The sequence below is a fragment of the Strix aluco genome, chromosome 21, assembly GCF_031877795.1.
Source record: "Strix aluco isolate bStrAlu1 chromosome 21, bStrAlu1.hap1, whole genome shotgun sequence".
Classification (NCBI taxonomy): Eukaryota; Metazoa; Chordata; class Aves; order Strigiformes; family Strigidae; genus Strix; species Strix aluco.
Genome location: NC_133951.1, coordinates 10,709,462 through 10,731,604, shown reverse-complemented (window position 1 = coordinate 10,731,604; position 22,143 = coordinate 10,709,462). Strand labels below are relative to the sequence as shown.

Genomic DNA, 22,143 nt, shown 5'->3' with positions numbered 1-22,143 from the left:
TGTCGGCTCTTAGTTTCTGCTTCTCTTTTAATTCTCAGTGTCATTTGTATTTTACCTTTCTATTGCAGTTCAGTGTCTAAATCTGTTTACTGTGTCTCTTCAGCATGTGCTAAAGTTCCTTCTGAACGTCTGTGCTCAACTTCTTGGTGATTTGTATCTGTCAGGAAATGTCTTAAGGCACTCCTGCCCATAATTTAAGGGAGTTAAGTATACAGCCGAGTTTAATTTAAACTTTTGTATGTAACTTTAGTATTGTAACTGTAAGATAAATCAGCATGAGACTTCAGTGATGTAAGATTACCTTCTGTTAAGATGCTTTGTCATACTCCTCAGTCTTCACACAACTCTTCTTTCAAGATGATCTTGCCTGCATAACTCGGGGAAAAACAAGGCAGACTCACAGTCTCAGGGGCGTATTTTTTTACAAGAAGCTGTAGCACTTTTTAAAAAAATTTAAAATAACTTCATATTCCTAAACTCCGAATAAAACTCAGGCAGTGTGAGTACCCCATTTCAATTTTCTCTGAATTGAGTATGTGCTAAATTAGAGGTAAAAGTACTTTAACTTAAGCAAAAGGAAGTGAACTAATGTTTTTGATGTTAGAATTAACTTTTAAACTCTGACATCATGTTCTTTTATGGTATATGAGAGGTTACTGTTTTGATTGATTGCAAAGCTGATCCAACAAGCTGCTCTATTGTGGGTGGCACAGTAATACTCCCAGCAGGTGCTGAGGTTTGAGGTAGCGATTCTAAGGCAGGGGCAGGGTAAGGCGCTTTCTCTCTTGAACAAAAGACCGAAAAGGTAACTCTTTGCTCAGAGACATCTTATACTGGACTCTTCTGGGGTATGGTATCCGCTGTGAATTGTATTGGTAAGCTGAGTACTTCGCTTTTGAACTTTGATTTTGGTCTATGCAAAGAACTTCTTTAAATGACCTATATTGCTTTTATTTCAGGAAAGGAAATAAGTTAATGAAATCCCAAGTGACAACTTGAGGAAGGATGCAGCCCAGTAAAGTACATATATTAATGGAATACTTATTTTTGCATGAAAACAACACTTAGTAGTTTCAAATATTAATAGCAAATGCTTAGTTGTTTCTAACTAAAGAACTTCTAAGACAGCTGTTTTACAAAGTAAAGAATGTGGAGCAGGAAACCGGGACAATGTATAACACCAGTAATATCCCTGTTGCGGTAGATGTGTAAACAAAGTAATGGGAGATAGAGAAACTTATCTAGTAAATAAAAGGTTATTGTAACTGAAATGAATTTAAAATCATGTAGCTAGAGGACTGAAGATGCCTTGTTGTGTTCAAACAGCTGCTTACTTGATAGATTTGGGGATTGTGCTGCTCTAACCTCACCTTTCTGTGCGAACTCAACCAAATCCATTAGATGAAATCAGAAGATTTCTCTTGTAGGCCACCAACCTTATATTGTGTGAATGTGCAGGTGAGCAGTCACAAGCATGGCAGTGAACATACATAAGGGTATGTTTCATGTGCTGTTGTTCCCCTGTCTGGTTCTCTGTGTGACATCAAAGACCAGGCTTTAGCCTGTACAGCCCATGGGATGAGTAAATTGTGGTGCTGAGTGCGCAGAGGGTAACTGGTACCTGCCCAGGAGCTGAAGAAAAATAAAGGCCATTTATTAGGATAAATTGTAGGTTTCAAAAGAATGAGGAGGAGCGTAAGTAAATTCTGGTCTTAAACACAGTCTTGGAGCTTGGAAAAGTCCCTCAGATCTCTGAATTTTTATTCTTTTCCTTTGGTAAGCTAGGAATTGTGGTATCAGATGTCCACAGTAAGTAGTAATGTTAATTCAGTGTACTCTAAAATGCTTACCCTTGAATAAAGGCATCGTGTTCTAGAAGCCCTTACTGCCCTAAATGAAACAATCAGATGACAATGTATGTTGGAAAATAAGAGCATAATGTAGGCTTAGAGATTAGAGAAATAAAGATAAGAGTTAATACTGTGAGCCTTCATCAGTGTGTACTTGGTATTAGAAATGTAATGTATTTGGAGTAGAAACAAATTCTGGAAGTGCATAAGGATGTCACATGTTCCCAATAATGGGGATGAGCAATGACTTTTCTTACTCCAGGTAATGTAAAGTGGACACTAGAAAGGATGTGCTGCGATTTCAAGGTGGAGGATGGTAGAACAGTGAACAATACCGGGTGTCAGGACAGCTGAAGAATGCAGCACTTAAGGGGCCAATGAGGGAGTTAGGGCAGTGTTGGCTTTGTGCCTGCTAGGTAGCGAGAGACCTGTTCAAAGAAAACCTTCCATACAGAGTTGCCTGAACTTTGATAGACCCTCTCGCATTGATGGCCCAAGATCTCTGACGGTCAGAACCAAACTTGCAACGCTGCATGCAACTGACCTTATTCCTGGTGCCCTCTCCTTGATAGAAGGCTAGAAGTTGACTCTGTTTTTAGCAAGAGGTTGCACCAGACTAGGTCCAGAGGTCTCTTTCAACATAAATTATCTTGTGATTCTACAGCAGTTATAGAGGAGAAATGACAAGCATAAAAGTATCTCCCAGGCTACTTGTAGGGCAACACATTTGTCAGATTTTAAAATTCCAGGTAATAAGCAAGTAAGTCGTTCATTGTATTTTTAAACTTTGTTATGTTTCTGGGGAAAACAACTTTTTTTGCACTGGCACGTGACGTATAGGAACCGTATTCATGAAACACTTTGCATTTTCCAGTGTGCTGTACAATGATTGCAAAGATGCTCTCTTGTCTAAAGAGCTTATATTTCAAGAGACAACAGATGACTAAATGAAGGAAATGGTGAGACAATATGAACAGACAATGATTTCAGCACATTAATAATACAATTATTAAGCTTTTTTAGGGCATCATGACAAAGGAGAGACTTAAAAGAGAATTTGATGGAGAGCAGTTCAAGATTTTTCTTAGGCTTGATTCCTGCAGTTTAATTCTCCACTAGTTTTTGTGTGCAGAAAAAAGTTTTATTCTAAGTGCCTCTTTGATTATTAATGTTTTTCAGCTCTTTTAAACTCTGAGTTTTACAAAGCTAAGCTGACATGGAGGCTTGCTCCCAGTGAGTAGTCTCGCCCTGTGACATCGGCAGCTCTTACAGCTATAGCTTTTTGTAGCTGTACTGGGTCTGGCTCACCAAAGTTTTGTTAAGAAAATACAGTCTGCAGTTTTATATGAAAATTACCACATTCACAACAACGTATTGCAAAAGCAGTCTTCATATGAGAAAAGTGGTACTTATGTGAACTAATTCTCTTGAAGTATGTTGTTCAGAAGATAGCATTAGCCTTCATTATGTATGTGTGAGGCCTTGACATAGGTGTTTGTATCCTTAGGTATCTACTCAAGCATCCCATCTGTGGATTTACAGAAACAGAGTTAATCAGCTCTTCAAGAGGAGTACGTATTCTGTAAAGAAAGATCTTGTATGGTCTTTTAGTTCTGAGTTTTAGCAGTGTACTTTGAAGATAGAAAATGCTGTGTGTTCTGTGCTTCCTAGTACACTGTGCTGTTAAAATAGGGTATTTAATGAACTTAGTTCCATGTTCATCTCTTTTGTTTTACGATAGAGATTTGTCAGGTAGTATGCCATATACAAGTCCTTTAATGCTGGTGTTTAGGAGAATGAATTGCTCGGTGTGGTGGGAGAAAGGAGTACAGCAAGCAGAGTGGTTCAGCTTCATAGTTCTCAAACCATCTTGATGTGCAGGCATGGACATCTTGTGCTGTTTCTTCTGAGTGAAAGGCTGGATCCATGTTCTGAGAAATAAGCAAACAACTGTACGCTGTGGGATTAAGCATTAGTGTTGAGAGAAGGAAGGAGTATGAAGGAGAGGAGGAAAAATGAGATTGCTCAACTAGGTTAGGCAGGAATATTTTTTTTATTATATTTTTTAAAGAGGTCCTCTGGAGAACTCTTCTGAGACTTGACCAGTGGGAAGTAGTGCACAAACTCCAGGTCTGCAAGGCTTCTTCATGCTTGGGATCTTTTCACTGATGGCTCGTGCTGTCTGAGATAATGCTATTTCCTCTCTGGGTGTTGTATTTTTGAGAAACTGGTGAAATTTGTGGCATGGAGACAGTTGTATAAGTATTTTCTATTGTTGCTTCACTATTTCTAAGTGTTTTCTATTGTTGCTTCATGCCTCTATTGCGCAGGTCTGTAGGGGAGGCAGAATTCTTGTCAGAATTGTGAATTTGTCTGTTCTTGGACAGATTAACTTTTTTTTAAGCTTCTGTTAATGTGGCAAGCCCAGAAGTTTGAAGGCAGAAAGTTAATAATTATTGGTCAAGATTCTATTTCCAACCTAAGGCAACAAAACACGAAGACTGCCTGTTGGCTAGGAACATTTAACATTTAATGGCCTTAACCTCTGTGTGGCAGTTTGCTGGGGAGCATCGTGAGGACTGAGATTTAACCACCTGCAGAGTTAGCACTTAAGTATCCTCTTCTTCAGAAGAACTGGAAGTGCATGGAGTTGCCTGGATTTGGGCCAAGCTTTGCATAGTGTAGGTCTGAAAGTGCCTACTTGGCAAATGAAATTTTAAGTCTTCTAAGGTGATATTAGGTTCTTTCACGCAAGTCATTTATTGGAGTAATTTTGCACTGGAGACTGCTGTATGCTAACTTAGTTTCATGAGTTTTGAGCATGCTTACAGAGCAAAATTCCCTCTCTTTGGCAAGCATAGTAACAATATGCCCAATGTAGTGTAAGACTTGCAATCAGACTAGTCCTGTAATGTAGTATTTGCCTATATTTGTTCCTGTGCTGTCTGCTTTCTCTGTAGTTTCTTGCCGTGGAGCAGTGCTGTTACAGTAACAAATTATTTTGGATCCCCAGGGCTATGGAGGTATCCCTTTTAAGACCTGATTACCAGAAGTATCACCATTTCCTTTAATGGAGTGATGACCAGATCTGGAAAATAAAAAGCAAGTGCCTTAAGTTGAAATTGCTCAATTAAGGCATCTGAGAGGAGCTGCTTAAAAACTTCCCTCGTTAGCCAAGGCCAGTCCTGCCTCTGTTGGAAATCCTGGGAGAGAGGAAGCCGAGGAGCAAGTTTTGACAAGAGTAGGTTAGAGTGGCTGAAATATCTGCAGTGTGCAGTAATCTCTGTAAGTTTTGCAGGTGTCTTTTCTTCCTGCTTCACCCCCTGTGAGAAGAGAGATTCTAAGGTGTCAAGTTATTTACCAGTCATCTTTATTCTCTGGGTACTCAGAATTGTTGTCTCTGACAAAGCCGACGGTTACTGTCATTGCAGAGACATGAGAATATAATGGTAAAAAAAGGGTTTATTCTCTGATCTTGCCTGTCTTGCCTTCCTGCTTCTCAGAATTCCTAGCTCTCTGTTCATTGTCTTTCTCTCCTATTTGTTTTAACTCTCTCCTTTCCAAACAGCAAGGTGTGTTATTCTGCTGTGCAAAGTCCAAATCGATTTATAGCACAGTAGTTAAGTTAGTGTTCTAAAAGACAAGACGACTGATGGACAAAGGATAACAGAAGATCAATAAAACATAGTAAACAGTGGTGTTTTTCCATAAAGGCCAGGAGGCTAGCACAAATGAATTGTTGTATGAACTGGGCTTTAATATTCATTACCTAGTGTCTCTGTGGTTTATAAACTGTTATGCTCTCTGACCCCACTGGTGTTGGATGACAGGAGCATTGCAGAAGAATGTCCCTTAGTGCTGGTGAATGTATTGCATGTCCTGGGCCACTTATCCTGTCAATGCAGGATTGTCCTAAAGCTGTGAGAAGATGGGATAGTCAAGCTCTCAAGGATCTCTTAAAAAAGAGTATGAAAATGCATATTCAGGAGTAGGTGTGCTCTTCTAAAGGATCTGTTTGAGTCTGAAAAATTGCTGTATTGGGTTTTAGTAGCTTATGCAGAGGACTGAGAGCTGTTAAGACTTTAGATCTTACTCTGGATTTCATGTGTTTTGTGTCTACTTCTATTGCAAAAATATAAGCACAAACCAAGCTACTATATCATTTGATACTGCGAATTTCAAAGCAGAGGACTGAAATGTAGATACCTGTCATGAACTGCATTGAAGTTCTGATCTAAAATTAAATAGCTGCAAAAATAATTTTGTTTCACTGGAAGTTGGGATTAAGACTGAGGAAATAAAAATGTCTCATTTATGAGCCCAGACAGACTCAAAGAATAAGGCTCCTTTGAAAGGAAGGGAGATAGTCATGCTCACACTCTTGTGATTGTGGTATCTTGGTTAAGAAATATTGCTTAACATATGATACTAACAGCAGACAGTGAAAGTTGTCATCTAAGTTTGGCTGTCTTGGTCTCCTGGCTTCTAGTTGCAGTATGTTGTATTACCTTCTCTTCTGAAACTTCTGAGTATTGAGAACGTGCCTGTGGGGAGCTCAGCCAGGTTTCCAAGAGCATCCTCTAGCTGAGGCCGGGAATGATACTCTCACAACTGAGTCACAGAATTCCCATAGAATTCCCATACCCCCTGCTCCTGCCTGTTGGTCACCTCCCACCTCTTCTTCCCGTCTCCCTGCCCCACAGCGGGCAATGCAAGGTGAAGATTTCTGCTCTGGATGCCGTCCAAGCTGGGTATTTCCGTCCTACTTGCTTAATATGTATCTGTCATTTCTGTTGCCCAGAGGGGATTCACTTTCTTTCCTAATACTCTTGTGTAATGTTTGGGGTTGAACGCATAAATAAATGTATTTTGGTAGTAAATGAAAGTGACCCATACGTTTCTTCTCTTGTTTGTAGCTGCTGTGAAGTTTGATAAGGCTTATCTTTGTAAGACCTTCTCAGTAGTAGTTCTTTTTATCTAACCGCTTTCACACTTTTTCCTGTTCAACTTGACTCGAAGTATTAAACAAATTAGTTGGGAGAAGGGGGAAGAATTAAGGGGGAGGTAATCTTAAATGTCTGTCAACTCAAAAATGTGCTAGTTAATAAAGGCTTTGCCAGGTCTTTAATAAACCTTCTGAACAAATGCATGACAACTTTGCAAAAGTATTTTTATGCGAAAAAAAAATTTAAAAATTTGCTACTACTCTATTTATATGTTATTTTAATGAATAACAAGAGATGTGGATGGAGAAAGGACCAGCTGTGTATGCAAACTATCTCCTGTTTTGTAATTCCAGTTATCATCCCCTTTATGACATCAGGCTGAGTTTTCCAAGATGCCTTAACACTGTCTAGAGGTTACAGACAGGCTGAAGATCTGTGCCTAGCAGTTGTAGAAAACTGAGAGTGTCTGAAAAGATTCATTTAGAGGTGTGTTGTATTTAAGAGCATAAATATTTGGTTGTATGGATCTCCACTTATTTTGTCATGCGGCTTTGAGATGTGGATTGGTGTTTTGGAGTATTGAACAGATTTTATGAACCCTTGCTTTTCTGATGAGTTGGGACAACTTTTCAGTTTCATTTTTATTGGTCAGATTTAAAAAATTCTAGCTAGATATTTATTCTTTTTATCAAGTTAAAACTTCACAATTAAAATGATAAAAGTGAGTAAATGGCTGTGCTGCACATGGCTGTTGTTTTAGTACTTTACTTTCTCAGGATATGTTTTTTTTAAAATCTGCTTCTTGCATCCAGATGCCTTAAGTGGTGTATTTACCAATGACAACTGCTGTGGGTTGACTGTCCTGCAATTTCTTTCTAGTCACAACATGGTATGGGGTGAGCAGTGGCTTGTCAGGTGTTCTCCTCCAATACCACAAGCCAAATAAATGCTGAGTTGTGTGATCCATTCAGATCTCACGCTGTTAAAGAAGGCATTGTCTGTTAGGATCACACTTCTGATTCCTTCATGGAGTTCAGGAGAACTTTTGAGGGGGTGTGGAGGCTGTTCCGTGATTTGAGAGAGAGGAGCTTGTCTCGCAGTGTGGTGATGAATGCGAGGTGAAAAGATTTCCATCCCATGTCTGGGTTGCCACTTGCACTGTTTTTTTCAGTTTTCCCAAAAAAGCAACCAATCTTGTCTCTAAAGCCTCCATTATATATAGCATGGCAGAGACAGCTCCTTAGGGATGGGTGCAGCTTCCTCACACTTCAGTCATCACAGTTTTGTCACCTTATCCTGGAGGACAACTGTAGCTGCCACCCATGCTTGGCTTCTCTGACTTGACCTCTCTCAGCAATTAAAAGCCTCACTAAACAGCCGCACCCCTGATGCATGGTGATGTATGAGGGAGTATGTGTGTACTCAAAACCTTATTAACATGTAATTCAGAGCTTATATGGATGCTTGTCTCTATTTGATAAACAAATGCATGGTGGATTTATTAAGCATGTATATAGAACATTGCCATATGCCTGAAATTAGAATTGCCTGCATAATACTGTAATTGAACAAGGCAGGATATGGCTCAAAGACAGTTGCTTCCCTTTGCCCTTTTGAATCCATCTGGTGGCTTTTGCTGTTCTTTTATCTCCCAGCAAATCAAGACCTTAAAATTGATGACCTAAAATTCATTTCCCTGAAGCTACTTTAATGACACTTCCCTTTCTGAGCATGTGCATGCACGAAATGTAACCTACATACAATGGCATGCATTCGTTCTTACCTGTTTTATCAAGTAGTTGAGGCTATAGACATTATTTCTGTCTGCAATAGTAGAAACTTTTATAGTGCTGAAGGCATTTGCTGGACAAACATAACACTGATAATACCTGATTATTGAATAGCAAATATAGGATGAGAGAGGGAAGATTTTAGCCCTTTTTTACAGGGAAGTAAAGGAGAATGCCAGTAGAGAGTGTGCATGGATACTACTTGAATTTAAAGTAGAACTGGGGTGATTCTTAAAAATTCATTAAAAAAAGTTCTTTTTTAACCTCTCTTCTTCATATTGTGCTATGAATTCAGCAGGCAATTGTGGAATTGGGGTATGTATTGCCACGAGACACCCACTTTCTGACCTTTTTGTTTTCAGCCTGTGGGGTTGTCAGATGAAATTCCTGGAGACAACTACATTGATTAATGTTTGCAAAAGTGAGATCTGTGTGCATGTTTTACACCTCCGTATGTAGCCGATCAGAATTTGGTATGTGCATCTCTGAAATAATGAGGCCTGGAGGAATGATTTAATTTACAGATGTTGTCCCATCATACTAGTCTACCTGAGGTCTACCTTCCACTAAGATAAGGACCTGTGTCTATGTTTGCATGCTATATGAGTGAATTATACCATATAGGAACAAATAATTGCTTTCTGAGCTGAGAGAGAATGAGTAATGGCTGTCTGTGTTGCTTCCTGCATTATTGATCTTTGGAAACTACTTTTCACCAGAGGCAGTGAGAACATTTTTCAAAGAGTGCTGAAAAGTTCAGAAAACTGTTAACTAGCTTAAACCTTTTAGAGAGGTTTTTAATTCCATGTTTGTGGCCTCATTCACACAGGAAAAGACCGTGTTGGGGTAGATCCATGCTGCTGAAGAAAAGGAGAGCACTGTGTTCTTCCCAATCTTATTTTGTTTACATTTTTTTGAGAGTATTCACATGTCAGATTAGCTTTTTAGGTGTGCTAACAGTACCCACGTTTTGAGAGAGAAAAACAGAGTAGGCAGGATCCCCTCATATTCTTGTTGCTTAAGGTGTGAACAAAAGGGCTATAAGATGTGTAAGGACCTCACTTTGGTATCACAGTATACTGATTTTCCTTATGAGAAATATGGTGTCTTTATATTTACTTCTATGTAAAATGATCCTGTTAATTCAGATTGCTAGCAAAGTTGTTTTTCTTTCATGTATCTACCTGCCATGGTTTCTTAGTAATTAGGATTAGAAAAATATGTTCTGGGAGGTGCTCATAATTTTCTGACTCAGTTGATTTCAGTAAGAGTCAAGCCTGTAAAGCAGCTGTTAAGGTCAGGCAATCTGTAATTGACCTATCATATGTTGCAATTAAAATGCTTTTAGAAATAGGAGTTACCTCAATCACTCTTGGGGAAAAAAGGAAAAGAAAAAAAAAAAACCAACCCAAACCAAACCACCAGAAAACTTTAATATATTAAACTGATCCATTAACTATTGCTCTCTTCTGTGTCTAATGCAAGAAATGGAGGGGAATGCGAATCAAGCTAGTAGCTCTGATTTTAGTAGTGACTGTCTTTGGCAGGGACCTCTTTCATGTTCTGGATAACGAAGTCTGGGGAAGATGCTTGCCAACATCTGTCAATTAGTAAGTTTACACCTTGAAATATTTAGAGTTACAAATACTGTGTGAAAAATAAAAAAAACGCATATTTAAATGGAAACATACATGTGGTTGCTTTTGCCACATACTTCTACTTCTTTTGCCTTAATACTTCTGTGGATTTTGTAAAATATTTTACTGTACTGTAATAGAATGACTAGGAATTTTATAGTTGCTTCAGCCTTGCACACTTGAGTGGGCTTTCTTGTGTCTTCTCTCTCATAGTCCAGTATTTTTAATCATAAAATGCTTAAGCCACTCTTCAATGCAAAATTAATCTTTGAGAGACTACAGTGGAAATGTGTATGGCAGTTGCAAGGATCTAGAACCTTTTTGACAATCTGAAAAAGCCTAAAGACCCCTTATGTGTTCCTAGTTGAGAAGCTGGGAAAGTCTGGGTTGTCTGTCCTAATGTTTTTAGTTGAGCCTCACTTAATATCTTTGCTCTTTGAGGTGTTTGTGTTGTGTGTTTGGTTTTGTGTTTGTTTTGCTTATAAAAAAACAAACAACAAAACCAAAACAAAACCCAAACCAAAAACTTTGTCTTTAGCACGGGAGAAATTCAGGTTGTTAGGAGCCATCTAAGTTCCATTTCAGTCTTTAAAATTTTGGTATCTTGGATGTTGTCCTGTCCTCATCACTCTGCACAGTGTCCTCTAGTTGGAAAGCTACGGTGCTGCTGAACTTTTGCATTTTAGTTTGTAGGTATTTGAGTTGAACATAAATCTGAATGAAATGAGATGAACGTTGCCTTAAGCAGAGAGAGATGTCTGGTACTCACCAATTCTGAGTTTGACATTTTGTTTTGCTGCTATTCTTAGGAAAAGGTTTCTTCAGAGTTGACGTTACATTTTGTTAACTTTCTATGGATCCTTCTATGAATTAGAAGTTAAAGGAGTTTAAAGCATAGAAGCTGTTGTTAGTATAGGATCTCTGTGCACCTGTTGCTAGAATAAGATGGGTTGTGTGATTCTTCAGCTGCTTTAACTTGGTTCTCAGTCTTTGCTGTTGCCATTTTAAGAAGGTCGTGATTCTGTATGATCTTATTTGTTCCAAGTGCTGTGTGAACACTACTCTTCAGTAACATAAGTCAAAGCAAAATTTTTCTTACCCTCCTAATAATACTGCAACTCAAAATAACATGATTTCCTGCTCAGGGGTTTCGGAGAAGTCTGGAAGTCTAGTCCATAAGCCATTTCCTTCCAAAATAAGATCATGAAGAGCTTTTTTGTTCACATGGTGCTGATTTATGTTTCTTGCCTTTGCAGTTTTCAGGTAGTGTGAAATGTTGGCACAGAGCTATGGGCAAGACTGCCTCTCTAACTGCTAGGAACAATTTTTTTAAGAAACCTTGCAGAACAGTCTGACTTCTGGGTTGAATTAATTTTGAATTACTTTTGTCCCACCACTTCTCAAACTCATCACATGCAAATCTGAGAAGACTTGCATGTTATGAAGTCCTATTTATTGACCTTTTCCTAAGCTTTTTTGTCCTTTGGACCTTCTGGGGATTATGCCTGCAAAAACTTCTGAAAAATCCTGTTCTATTCTATCTGGAATGCATTTTCGGCATTTATCAAAGACAGTTTTTGCTTTGCTTGGGTAGATGAGATGCAAGGAAATAAATGTAATCAACATGCCCTCTAACAGTAGTTCCCTATGTTAATAATGATAGCTTGCTATGTATCTTCAGGTACTTTAGGTTAATTAATTTTCACTTGTTAAGTACAACTACCTTTCTAGTTAAGTATGAATACTTTTTTATTTGTATTAAATGCAGATGTAGCCCTCCTTCCCACAGACAATTTAAGCTTTCTGAAAGTAGCCTTGCTTTGATGAGTTGTTCTTGTTTCGTTTTGTTGCCAACTGCCTGGGGATCCAAAAGTTGGAAAGGTACCACCAGAGCTGGAGGATGAGAAAGATCAGAAACTAGATAATCCTCAGATGATGACTGCATTGTGCCTGGGGCATGCCAAGGTTTTAGGCATGTGAAGTCATCTACATTTCTATAGGAAATTCTGTATTTCTTGTGCTTCTCAGAGGGTCTAGAGTGGTTGCAAAGGCAACAGCAGTGACCTGGCTGTATTGGAAGAGCTGGAGATAGCGTGCTGTTTCTGGCTAAAGCTACCTTGGTAAAAACCCAGCAGACATCTGTGTAAGTGAGTAACCTTCTGTAGATGACAACATAGATGTTCCTTTTAGCTGAAGCATATTGACCCATCCATTCCCAATACACGTGCAAAGACACATTCACAGGTGCGTGGCAATGCGTGGCAAGAAGTCCTGCTGACACTTGTATATATGAAGTTGTGAGGACTTTGCTGGTAGAGAAGAGGGCTCATTGAGTGCGTGAAGTGTTGCAAAGATACTCCACTTGAGTGGGTCTGTGAGAGGTTGAGTGGAGACATTCCCGCACTGCCCACCACCCCCTGCCTTCCTCCTGCTCTGCCATTGTGCCTTTCTGGCATATGTAGCATCACTGGTCTATTGTGGTTCTGTAGCTCTTTAAGAGTTATTACCTTGCTGCTTTAGGGATGTATGCTTATCCAAACCTAAATAAGTATTAAATGCTTTAGTCTTGTTTAGTTAAACCAGAGAATACCCCCTTCTCTAATTTTGAAAACATCTCTGAGACATAAAGAAACCATGATTGTGTATATGTTTTGCCCTGTCAGGTAAAAAAGCCTTAAAGCACCTTGCATGCTAATCCTCTGCAGAACATGAAATCAAAATGAAGGTTGTACATAGGAAAGATGAGATTTGATGAATCATTAAAAATCCACTGGAAAAAAAATAATCAGTTTAGATACCTATGGGGTATGGTTTGTAAATCTGTAGATTCCATTCCTTTTTTTAATGATCTTTCATAACTACATTTTATATGGAGACCTAGAGTTTGAATTATTAATTGGTGCTGCTCATCAGTGTATCTGTGTTTAGCGTCACATGGACAAACATTCATTTTTAATATTTCTGCTGTTTTCATATGAAGGTGTATGATGGTTGTTCTAACTTTGCAGTTGCTGTGAATATTGACTGACTTTCTGTTAGTGAAATGAATGTAAATGTAAAGTCCTTGAACACTCACTTGTAGGCATTTTTACCTATTGATGTGCATTTGAATTGTTGGGGAAAAATGAGCCTGTAATACAATTTTGATAAGGCCTTTTTAATTTAGGATTGAAGGCATCTTAATTTACTTCGTTTTGGAAACATGTTTTTCTATAAGTCACTCAGAATTTCCCCTAAAGATTTTATAGTGACCTTTAATTTAATCAGTGATGCGGACAGCATTTTCAACTGTGGACTAATCCGCAGAGGTTTTAGATAATCTTTCATCAGATTAATGAGGAGTTGACTTTTTTTTTTCCACTGAGATCAAGAGGGAGAGAGTTACAGTGTTGCATAGTTTTATATTCTACCTCACCATTTACCTTCTCAATAGGATGTAATTTTTAATGTTTAAACTTCTGATGTTTTATTTCTCTAATAATAAAGCAGTTTCTGTTGAGATGCTGAACTTCTACAGCACCAGCAAATTCTGATTTAGTCTCTCTTCTGTTTTAGAAGAGAACAAAAGCAGCAGTTGCATATTTATTGCTCAGGATTGCTAATGGACCAGTGGATTTTTTACTCCCATTTGGCTTGTCAGGGTGACTCTGAAGAGAGTGCTTCAGTCAGGTAGTATAGCAGTTTTAGAAGAAAGTGGAAAAAAACTGGCTTTTGGCTGTGACAGAAGTTTACCTCTTTCTGTGAGTATGCTCTGGTTTAAATGTATTTATTTCTAAATTTCTTACTTCAGGAGTTTCAGATCTAGGTTGGTAAGCCTTTGTTGTTCTGGGACATTTCTCACTCAAGACCAAATTAGGTTTTGGGAAAATTTTGATGCCAGTGACTTGTTACCTGGAAAAATAAGTATTTGAACATACTTTTTAAAGACAGCAATATATGATACAGGAAATGACTAAATCTCCAAAATCTGTGACGTAGGAGGAGAGGGGGGATTTGGTGGTTGTTTTGTTGTTTTGTTCTGTTGTGGGAATTAGGGAACTAGTAAAAGGTCCCTTTGAACTGTTTCATGAGGGTTTTGGAAAGAAAAGATGGTACTTGTTGCTTGCAAGTATGAGTGATAAAGAAACAAGAATAAAGTAGTTCATAGGAGGAGAACACGTGAATGGAGAAAGTATGATGTGCTAGACTTTTTATTCTCATTGTGCCAAGAGGGAGTAAACGTTCTCTCATGAAATTACACTCTGGTGCAGTTTGAATTTACTGCAAAGAGCAGAAGAATATGTTAGTGAAAGTGTGTGAGTAATCTGAAAAGACATAATTATAGTTTGAGTTGACTGTAAGATAAAAGCAACTTTTTGCTGTTACAAAGGTTCTTTTCACAGTGCTTTACTAACATGTATAATACTTGGAGTATTGGGGAGCTTCACCAGTAGTATTGCAGTTGTTTGGGAAACAAACAGCAGAGGTTATGCTGATATTGAGCTCTTGAAGAGCTGCACATTAAGAACCAGTTTCTGGGCTCAACTTGTAGCTAACGTTGCCAATACTCACTCCATACCTCTTCCAGCTTCTCCTTTGAATTTCAGAGTATCAGTTCTGTTGCAAAATAAAATCTGACCTGTAGCAACTGAAGAGTTCTGCGCTGATACGATGGCAAGGCAGCAACCTCTGTCTAGGCATGACATCAGGTTTGTTGAACTGCAGAAGTCCTTCTTGCCTCAGTGTTGACAGGCTTCAGCTCCCAGCTCTGGCAGCTCGAAAGCGCTGCGCTAAGTACCAGAGGCGTGCTTTGCTAGTTTTCTGTCTCGCGCTTTAGCAGATTTGCTGCTGCCCTGTTCTTAATCTAGTGCTGATGCATATTGCTTTGTGGGAATCGAGTTGTTTTGGGACTGTGCCTTGCTTCTGAAGTCCAGAAGAGAGGCATTGTTCTGTGAACATGACCTTCAGGTTACGGGCCAGAGGGATGAGGACCCTGTCCTGCAACAGTGATTCCTTCTTTTTGCAGAAAGCTCCTAGTGCTTCTGTGTTTCTATATGTTCTTGTTTTTAAAAGGATAAATGTCACAATATGTAGCAAAATAAAGTGATTCTTCTCTACCCACTGTTTACTGTTCTTCTGTGAGTTATTGCATGTTTTGTTTTAAGATCTAACTTCTTTTATTTCTTCTGTTAGGGGAAATGTTCAATTTCTTATAAATAATGCTTCACTTTAGTCTTCAGAAAAAAATTAAATAGGGAGAAGTTAGATTTTTCTGAGTTTCTGGACATCCTTTAACTGCTTAGCTTTTTGTGTTTGTCAAAATTAAACTGTAGTGCAGCTTTACGAAGTTTTTGGTGTAAGTGATGTGTCATGGAAGAAGAATAGGAAAGAATGGTTTCTCTGCCTTCACTGATAGAAGGTTAATTATTAATGTGGTAGCTGACCTTTCTTAGATCTTTGGGGAAAATGTTAATACAGAATAGACTCGCTTAGCTAACATTAAACAATTTTTATTTGATTATTTTTGAAGCATTGTAAATAGAAGCTTGTATTAAGGACCTTATTAGCAGCGCCTGTCTTAAAAAAAAAAAAAAAAAATCCGGTAATTTTGAAGACTCCTTATTTGCCATTGCAATTTACTTGACCTTTCTGTCCTAGACTTCACTAAACAACCCTTCTTATTTATCTCTGATAGGTTTATAGTTTTCATTAGAAGTATCATCTCATTGACAATACTTTAAAATCTTGCCTAAGATCTTTCGTTGAAGTAGCCCTAAGTGTACCTAAATGCTGGTTATTTAACTTGGATTATTCGTCCCTTAAAATCATTTGCACAGAAATAAAATTTATTTTTTGAATGAGGCTCAGAGAACTCCTGATGGAGGTATTTTAGCTGTTAACCAACTTAGTTGTGATAACCTGGTTGACCTCTATTAGAGGTATGTGCTGTGGAAGGTCTGTGTGTGTATATTCTAGTCCATAGTGGGTGGCATCATCTGCTTTGGCTGTGATCCTAGTGTTGACTTCTGTCGACCACATTGGACTACATTCTTTTAATAGTACTTGATACTGATATAAAATTTTTCATTTCTGTGCTTAGATTTAAAACAGGTTTTATTGGGGTTTTGTTCCTCCTTTTCCCTGCTCTGTATCTCAAATCCAGTTGCGTGAACTTGAAAGGTGAAGCAAAGCTTCCTTCTTACTCCTGTTGGAAAGTGAGCTTTAAAGTATCTTCAGGCTGGGTAACTAGATCCCTGACACAAAGATTTCACAGGGCTATTGTGTGACAGTAATTACTAATGCTCTCTATGTAGTTCATTTAAAAGTAATGACTAGTGGATGTAAAAGGAATAATAGATGTTAACCATGGAATACATTAACTCGTGGAGATGCCAGGGGAATGTAATTTGTCATAATTAGAAATCTGAATGGGGATAGGAAGGGATGTTGAAATTTGGTTTTTGTATGCTTTTTTGTCTTTTACAGTATAAATCTGATGAATGAGATGAAATTTACGTGACAGATAATGTCCCGGTAGCTGTGGTCTCTGCTTCAGTGAGGTCATTCTGGGCTAAATGGGAACTGGATTTCTAGCCTACTTCTGTGGCAAAGTAGCGGTAACGGATTATTGGAGATGTAAACTTCCAATTATTTCAAACCACTTAAATAAAGACTGTAAATGATAAGGATCACTAATAGTGTGCTTTGTTTTGAAGGACCTGAAATTAAGACTTGTAGCTCTTTAGAGAAGGAATTTTGTCTGATGCCAAGATCTCTGTTATTTATTTTAAATAAATAGAAGAATAGCAACAGTCCTCCCATATCTCTCGGTGTTGAAAGGAAGATACTGAGTCTCTAGTAAATCAAGTGGAATTTATAATTTCTGAGAGCAAATATGAATTTCAGATCACATTGGCTTGTGCAGGTATTCCCAAACAGAGAATAATTTAGCATGCTTCTAGTCTGGTTTGGGAGCAGGGCTTAATGCGTTAGGGTGGTCCTGTCTGTGTAAGATCTTCTGTAGCTCTTCTGTGACACCACATAGATATTGCAAAGATATCTAAACCAAATACACTACTTCTACTTCCTACCAAATGGAGGATAGATTTAGGGTATGACTCATATAGCTGTCTTCAGTCTGACACTTGGAAATGACTATTGAGTAACCCAAAATAATAAAAATGAGCCCCACCAGACCTGAAGAACAACTGTTTTTTTCCCCAGTCTAGAGGATGACAGTGTGCCAAAGCAGGAGGTGCCTGTTGGAAAGAGTGATGGCACAGAAGGATTATTGGGGAAAGCAGAGATGTAACCAGTTAGAAACATCTTTTCCTTTGAACAGTGATGGCAATCTGCATGAAGTCAAATTGTGGCATTATCAATAATCAAATTAGTGGCTTCCTAAATATCATTTAGCGCTTGTTCTTCTGACGCAACTGGCAGATACAGGGGAAAGTATTACAGTGCTTTTTAATAACCTGTAAGACTTGACTTAACAGGAAAGGAATTTCTGTTTTGTGGAAAATGCTTTTTTTTTTGGTCTGTGTTTAGTAGCAACAAGCAGGGAAAATACTCTGACAAGTTTTGAATCTTGCTGCAGATTTTTATGAAAGCGTTTTACTAATATAGCATACCCTTTCCCCCTTTGTAGATGTTACATTAAGTAATAGCAGTGTGATTGGAATAGTTGACTGTTGCAATATGTGTGAATTTAGTTACCCAATCTGTCCTGTTTCTCCAACTGAATGATTACAAAAAACATTGAATTGCTCTACTGAATATCCCTTACTTAATTAGTAAGTGTGCCTAAATTGAGCTAAGCATGGTGTACGCAACTTTGACCTGTTTTTTAAGTCAGTTCTTAGTTCACTGCTTTGTGTGTTGGTTGAATCACTTTCTAAATTGTTTATGTGAAAATAATTGCTTTGTTTTATCTATAAAGTTGACAGTATGATTGTTTAAAATAGGCACTTCAGTGCACCATGTGTTTTCTTGGTGCTGTGAAGTAGGTGATTTCTGAGGCTAAGCTGAAGAAGGGTGGGGTGTGTGTTTTTCCACTGCATGGAAAAGGAAGAGGGTTTGCCGGTTCTGGAGAAGGCTGTTTGTGATGTTGTGCAAAAGGACAGATTGCTTGGGTGCTTGGCTGTTTCTATAATCACTCCCAATTAGTCATTCCTGGCATAGGTAAGAGCACATGTTACTGTAGCAACACTTATAAGAGGTGTCATGGCCTAACTTGACCCAGTGCTGCCCAACACCTGGCCTCTCCCTGGGTGTCCCTGTTTGTCAGCAGGTGCATCATGGTGTGGTGGAGACGTGTTGTCATCTGGGTAAAAAAGCATCCTCAGCTCCTGCACTGTGCTGCCTCGCTGCTTGGTAGGAAAGGGCTGGGCAAGAAATATTTTCTGTTCCCAGGCAGTGTGCATGCGCTGTTTGCCTGGCTTGCTGTTCCCTGTTGTTGTAGTGCCTTAAAAGCAGCGCCTGTAGGTGAGGATTATAAACTGCTGTTATGTGGGTGATGGGGGTGCAGTGGCTTAGCATAAGAAGTAGAAGTGACAGTCATTGGTTGGCAGCTCTCTCATTTCACTCTGCAAAAGCATCCAAAGTTGAAACCTTTGGGGGAAGGGAATTATTTTCCAAGCAGCCTCCTTCCCTTCCAGGTAAAAATTCATGTTTTGAATAATTTGAAGCCTGAGGATCTAAGATTATTATTGAGGCCTGCCTGCCTGCCACATAAATAAAACTGATACCTTACATATTCAGAATCAACAACAGAAAAAAACCCAAAACACTAAAGAGGCAGCCAGAGAACGTGGGGACAGGGTGGCTTTCAAAAGAAGGATCAGTGAAAACCTGTTTCTGCAAATATTGTTGTAATCTGCAAACAGTTGGTTCAGAATTGTGCCCCTTCAAATGGAAATGCCAGGTCTTAAAACAGCTGAGAGAGGAGTTAAGGAATAGGAAAAAAGGGGAAGCAAGGAGTGAGGAAAACATGGCTGGAAATCAGAAGTGGTGAATCTGTTAGAATGATTTAAGGGGTAAAAATGTATGGTTCAAGAACCTGATGAAATATCTTTGTTATTAAAACCGAACACCTAGTGAAAGAGCTGTCAGTAGTGGTAGAAGTCAGGGATGTTATTGTGGTATTAGCTATGGAAAAGCTTCTCAACATCTACTTGAGAAAAAACCCCAAATCCTGTGCAATAAAAAAGAGAAATTGTGCTCAGGAATGATTGGAAACATGGGCCTGCCCAGAGCAGGGGAAAATTTCTCCCCCACGACACAGGATATGGGAGATTACTCTCAGTAGGGTATCTGGTGTGCTGAGAGAGGTTAGAATTGTTAAAAGTTTGGAATAATGTTGAGAGAGTGCTACTGTTGCAATGCCAATTGATAGTCAGAATGCCTGTAATGAAATACCTGCTGTTGGCCAAAACACACGTGCTCTCAAGTAAATAGCATGACGGTATTTCTCCTGTGTTGTACACTGGTTTTTAATGTACCAATTGTTTGAAAATTTGATACAAGATATGCCTGTGCTTGGGAAAAGCATGAACTGCCTTGTAGCAAAACCACCCTATAAACAGGGTTGATTTATAAAGTTCCAGCAAGATAGAAGGTGGCCAAAAACTGCTCTTTACCCAGGTAGAAATGGTTGTTGCTGCAAACCAGTCCCCTCAACTGAAATATCAGTTGGACCAGATGTTGAAGGCATTGGATACTACAGACTTATCTTGTAAGTCATGGGCTGAGGATGCCAAATTGCAAGCAGTTGGATTATGGTAATATTCTGCTGTGGCCCTGTTGATAGTGCTGATTTAAGAATGTGCTTTTATAAGACATAATTCATGGTATAGTAATATGTTTAAGGGTAGGCAAATATTGGCTAATCAGGAATTTCCTTCCTTTCTGTGTTAACTAGTTAATCATGATGTAAAAAAAAAAAATCTTGCTTGTTCAGTAAGCAGTAAAATCTTTTTTCAGTACATTTGGTGTGTGCAAGTAAACTTCATCTGTTTCAGGTAATTAGCACTGCATTAGCACAACATGGCAACTGGTGTTTAAACACAAGGTAATTAACGGTGCAGTGTAAACATAGTGTGCTAAAGAGCTAACCAAACCCATGAATTTCTAGCTGATCAAAAATAACACACTAGAAATGTTATTTGGGGGTAGAGCCAGTCAATATTTTTCTCCTGTGTGGCTAGATTACTGTTACAAAGTTAGTGCCAAATGGGGAGAAGAGAAAAGGTCTGACATTTCAGGCTGATACCAACAACATCGTGTGCAAGTGCAGCTCCTGTGTAGTGGCTTTTTGGTTGTTGTTTTGCTTTTTCCTTCCTTAGTGTATAGTGTATAAATGGCTCAGTGACCTGGACAATGTGTAGGGGTTTTTGTACTTACAGATTTTGGTTTGCTAGTCTTGCAATTTCTCAACTGGCACAAAATGTTAGAGACGTGTGATAACTGATGGTCTAACACTAGGGAAATGGCAATAGAGTTGGATATGTATCTTGTCCAGTAGTAGGGGTTTTTTTTCCCCCTCTCCAAAATAAATCTGGGTGCGTTTGTCTAAAAAAATTGGGAAATTTGCAGTTTGAACTATGTGAAATGGAACTGTGTCCATAGGAAGCATGGATTCTGTTTGATGCTGGTTCCCAAGTGTGCTAATCCAACAGGGCAATAAGACCAAGTTTCTTACCGATTGTAGCAATCACCAAGTTACATATACATGACTGATAACTGCATATCTAAACTTCTGAATAACTGAGACTTCTTACTATTGGGGTAAATAACTACTTGACCCACAGATGTGGCAGGAAGGGTCACAATCTGCGGAGTCTTAAGTGGACTGGAGGTTACACCTCCATCACTGAAAGTGAGTTCTTCATTTAATACTTATACTTTGGTACGTCAGGTGGGTTTTGGGGAGAACAGAAGAAAACCATTCTATGATAAAAGCTGAAGGCAGAACCTGATCTTGAGACAGAATTTTGTCTCTTAAGCAGTTTGTCAGAAAAATGGTTAGGTGTCAAGTGAAAGTTCTTTGAACCCAGACTGGCTCCCTGATGTATACAGCAGAACTGGGACTAAAAACTGAAATTTAAAATTTCTGGAGGCTTTGCATGAAGCAGGATAGAGTCCAGCTCCTTCTGTACAACCTGATTGGGAAGCACACAAATGCTAGAAGCAAGGAATAAACTAGTCAACAATTTATGAGCCATAAAATGGACAACTATATTGAGTAGGAAGTTGTGGACAGATACTCGCTTCTGTTCCAACATTACTGGATAAGCTGGGTAGCAAAGATCTGCTATTTTCAAATGTTTAACCCTGTTCATTTTACTGGCAGGTTAAAAAATATTTACATGAACAGCTCCATTAGCAACTATAAAGGGCTACAACCTTTAGTAGGAAGATGATGACAAACAGGTGGCACTGGCTTGCTGGATGATACACTCTGATATCACAACTGTTTGTGAAGTGCACATTTCTTCACCACCACATAATCATTCTTCTGAACTGCTCTTTAAGCGTCAGCAAAGGCCTCTCATTAATTCAGCTTGACAGTTTGATTACAGCATTTTAACAGCTTCTGAAAAATAATTCAGTTACTGAAGTGGTAAACTTGCTGCCTTGACAATGAAGATAAAGTGCTGCCTCACAGCCGGAAAGGCAGAGCTAATCTTGTAATTCCTGATCCATCTTTTGGTATGGTCACCAGTGCTGGGTTTAAGTCTGTGGTATTTCCTGTCCATGTAAATATATGCTAAGTTGACTTTCATGGGTCAATAAAATCCTTGAAATAACATGTAGATATAATTGATGTAAAAGGCAGGTATGTTAGTGTGTCTATCGCATAAGCAGCCTCTGTGCACTGATCTGATCAGAGATCAGTATTTTCAAAAAGTGAGAACAGTTGTCTCTACTGAAGTGTCCT

The 22,143-nt window shown here is 38.7% G+C and overlaps 1 protein-coding gene across 12 annotated transcripts in view; it reads left to right on the top strand.

Moving 5' to 3' along the window:
- Positions 1-22,143, top strand: part of TEX2 (testis expressed 2) — a 64,407-nt gene that overhangs the window by 10,275 nt on the left and 31,989 nt on the right. For 2 of the 12 annotated variants that reach the window (XM_074847257.1, XM_074847255.1), the window contains exon 1: positions 19,839-19,938. The exons of 4 other annotated variants lie outside the window; for them this stretch is intronic. In XM_074847257.1, coding sequence (XP_074703358.1) covers positions 19,854-19,938 — 85 coding nt within the window. In that variant the 5' untranslated portion in view covers positions 19,839-19,853. Of the gene's footprint in view, positions 1-990; positions 1,021-3,357; positions 3,422-7,271; positions 7,283-9,007; positions 9,060-10,129; positions 10,197-14,886; positions 14,912-19,838; positions 19,939-22,143 lie in introns of those variants that run through there. 6 more of the 12 variants (XM_074847256.1, XM_074847264.1, XM_074847267.1 and 3 more) reach the window with 6 other exon arrangements.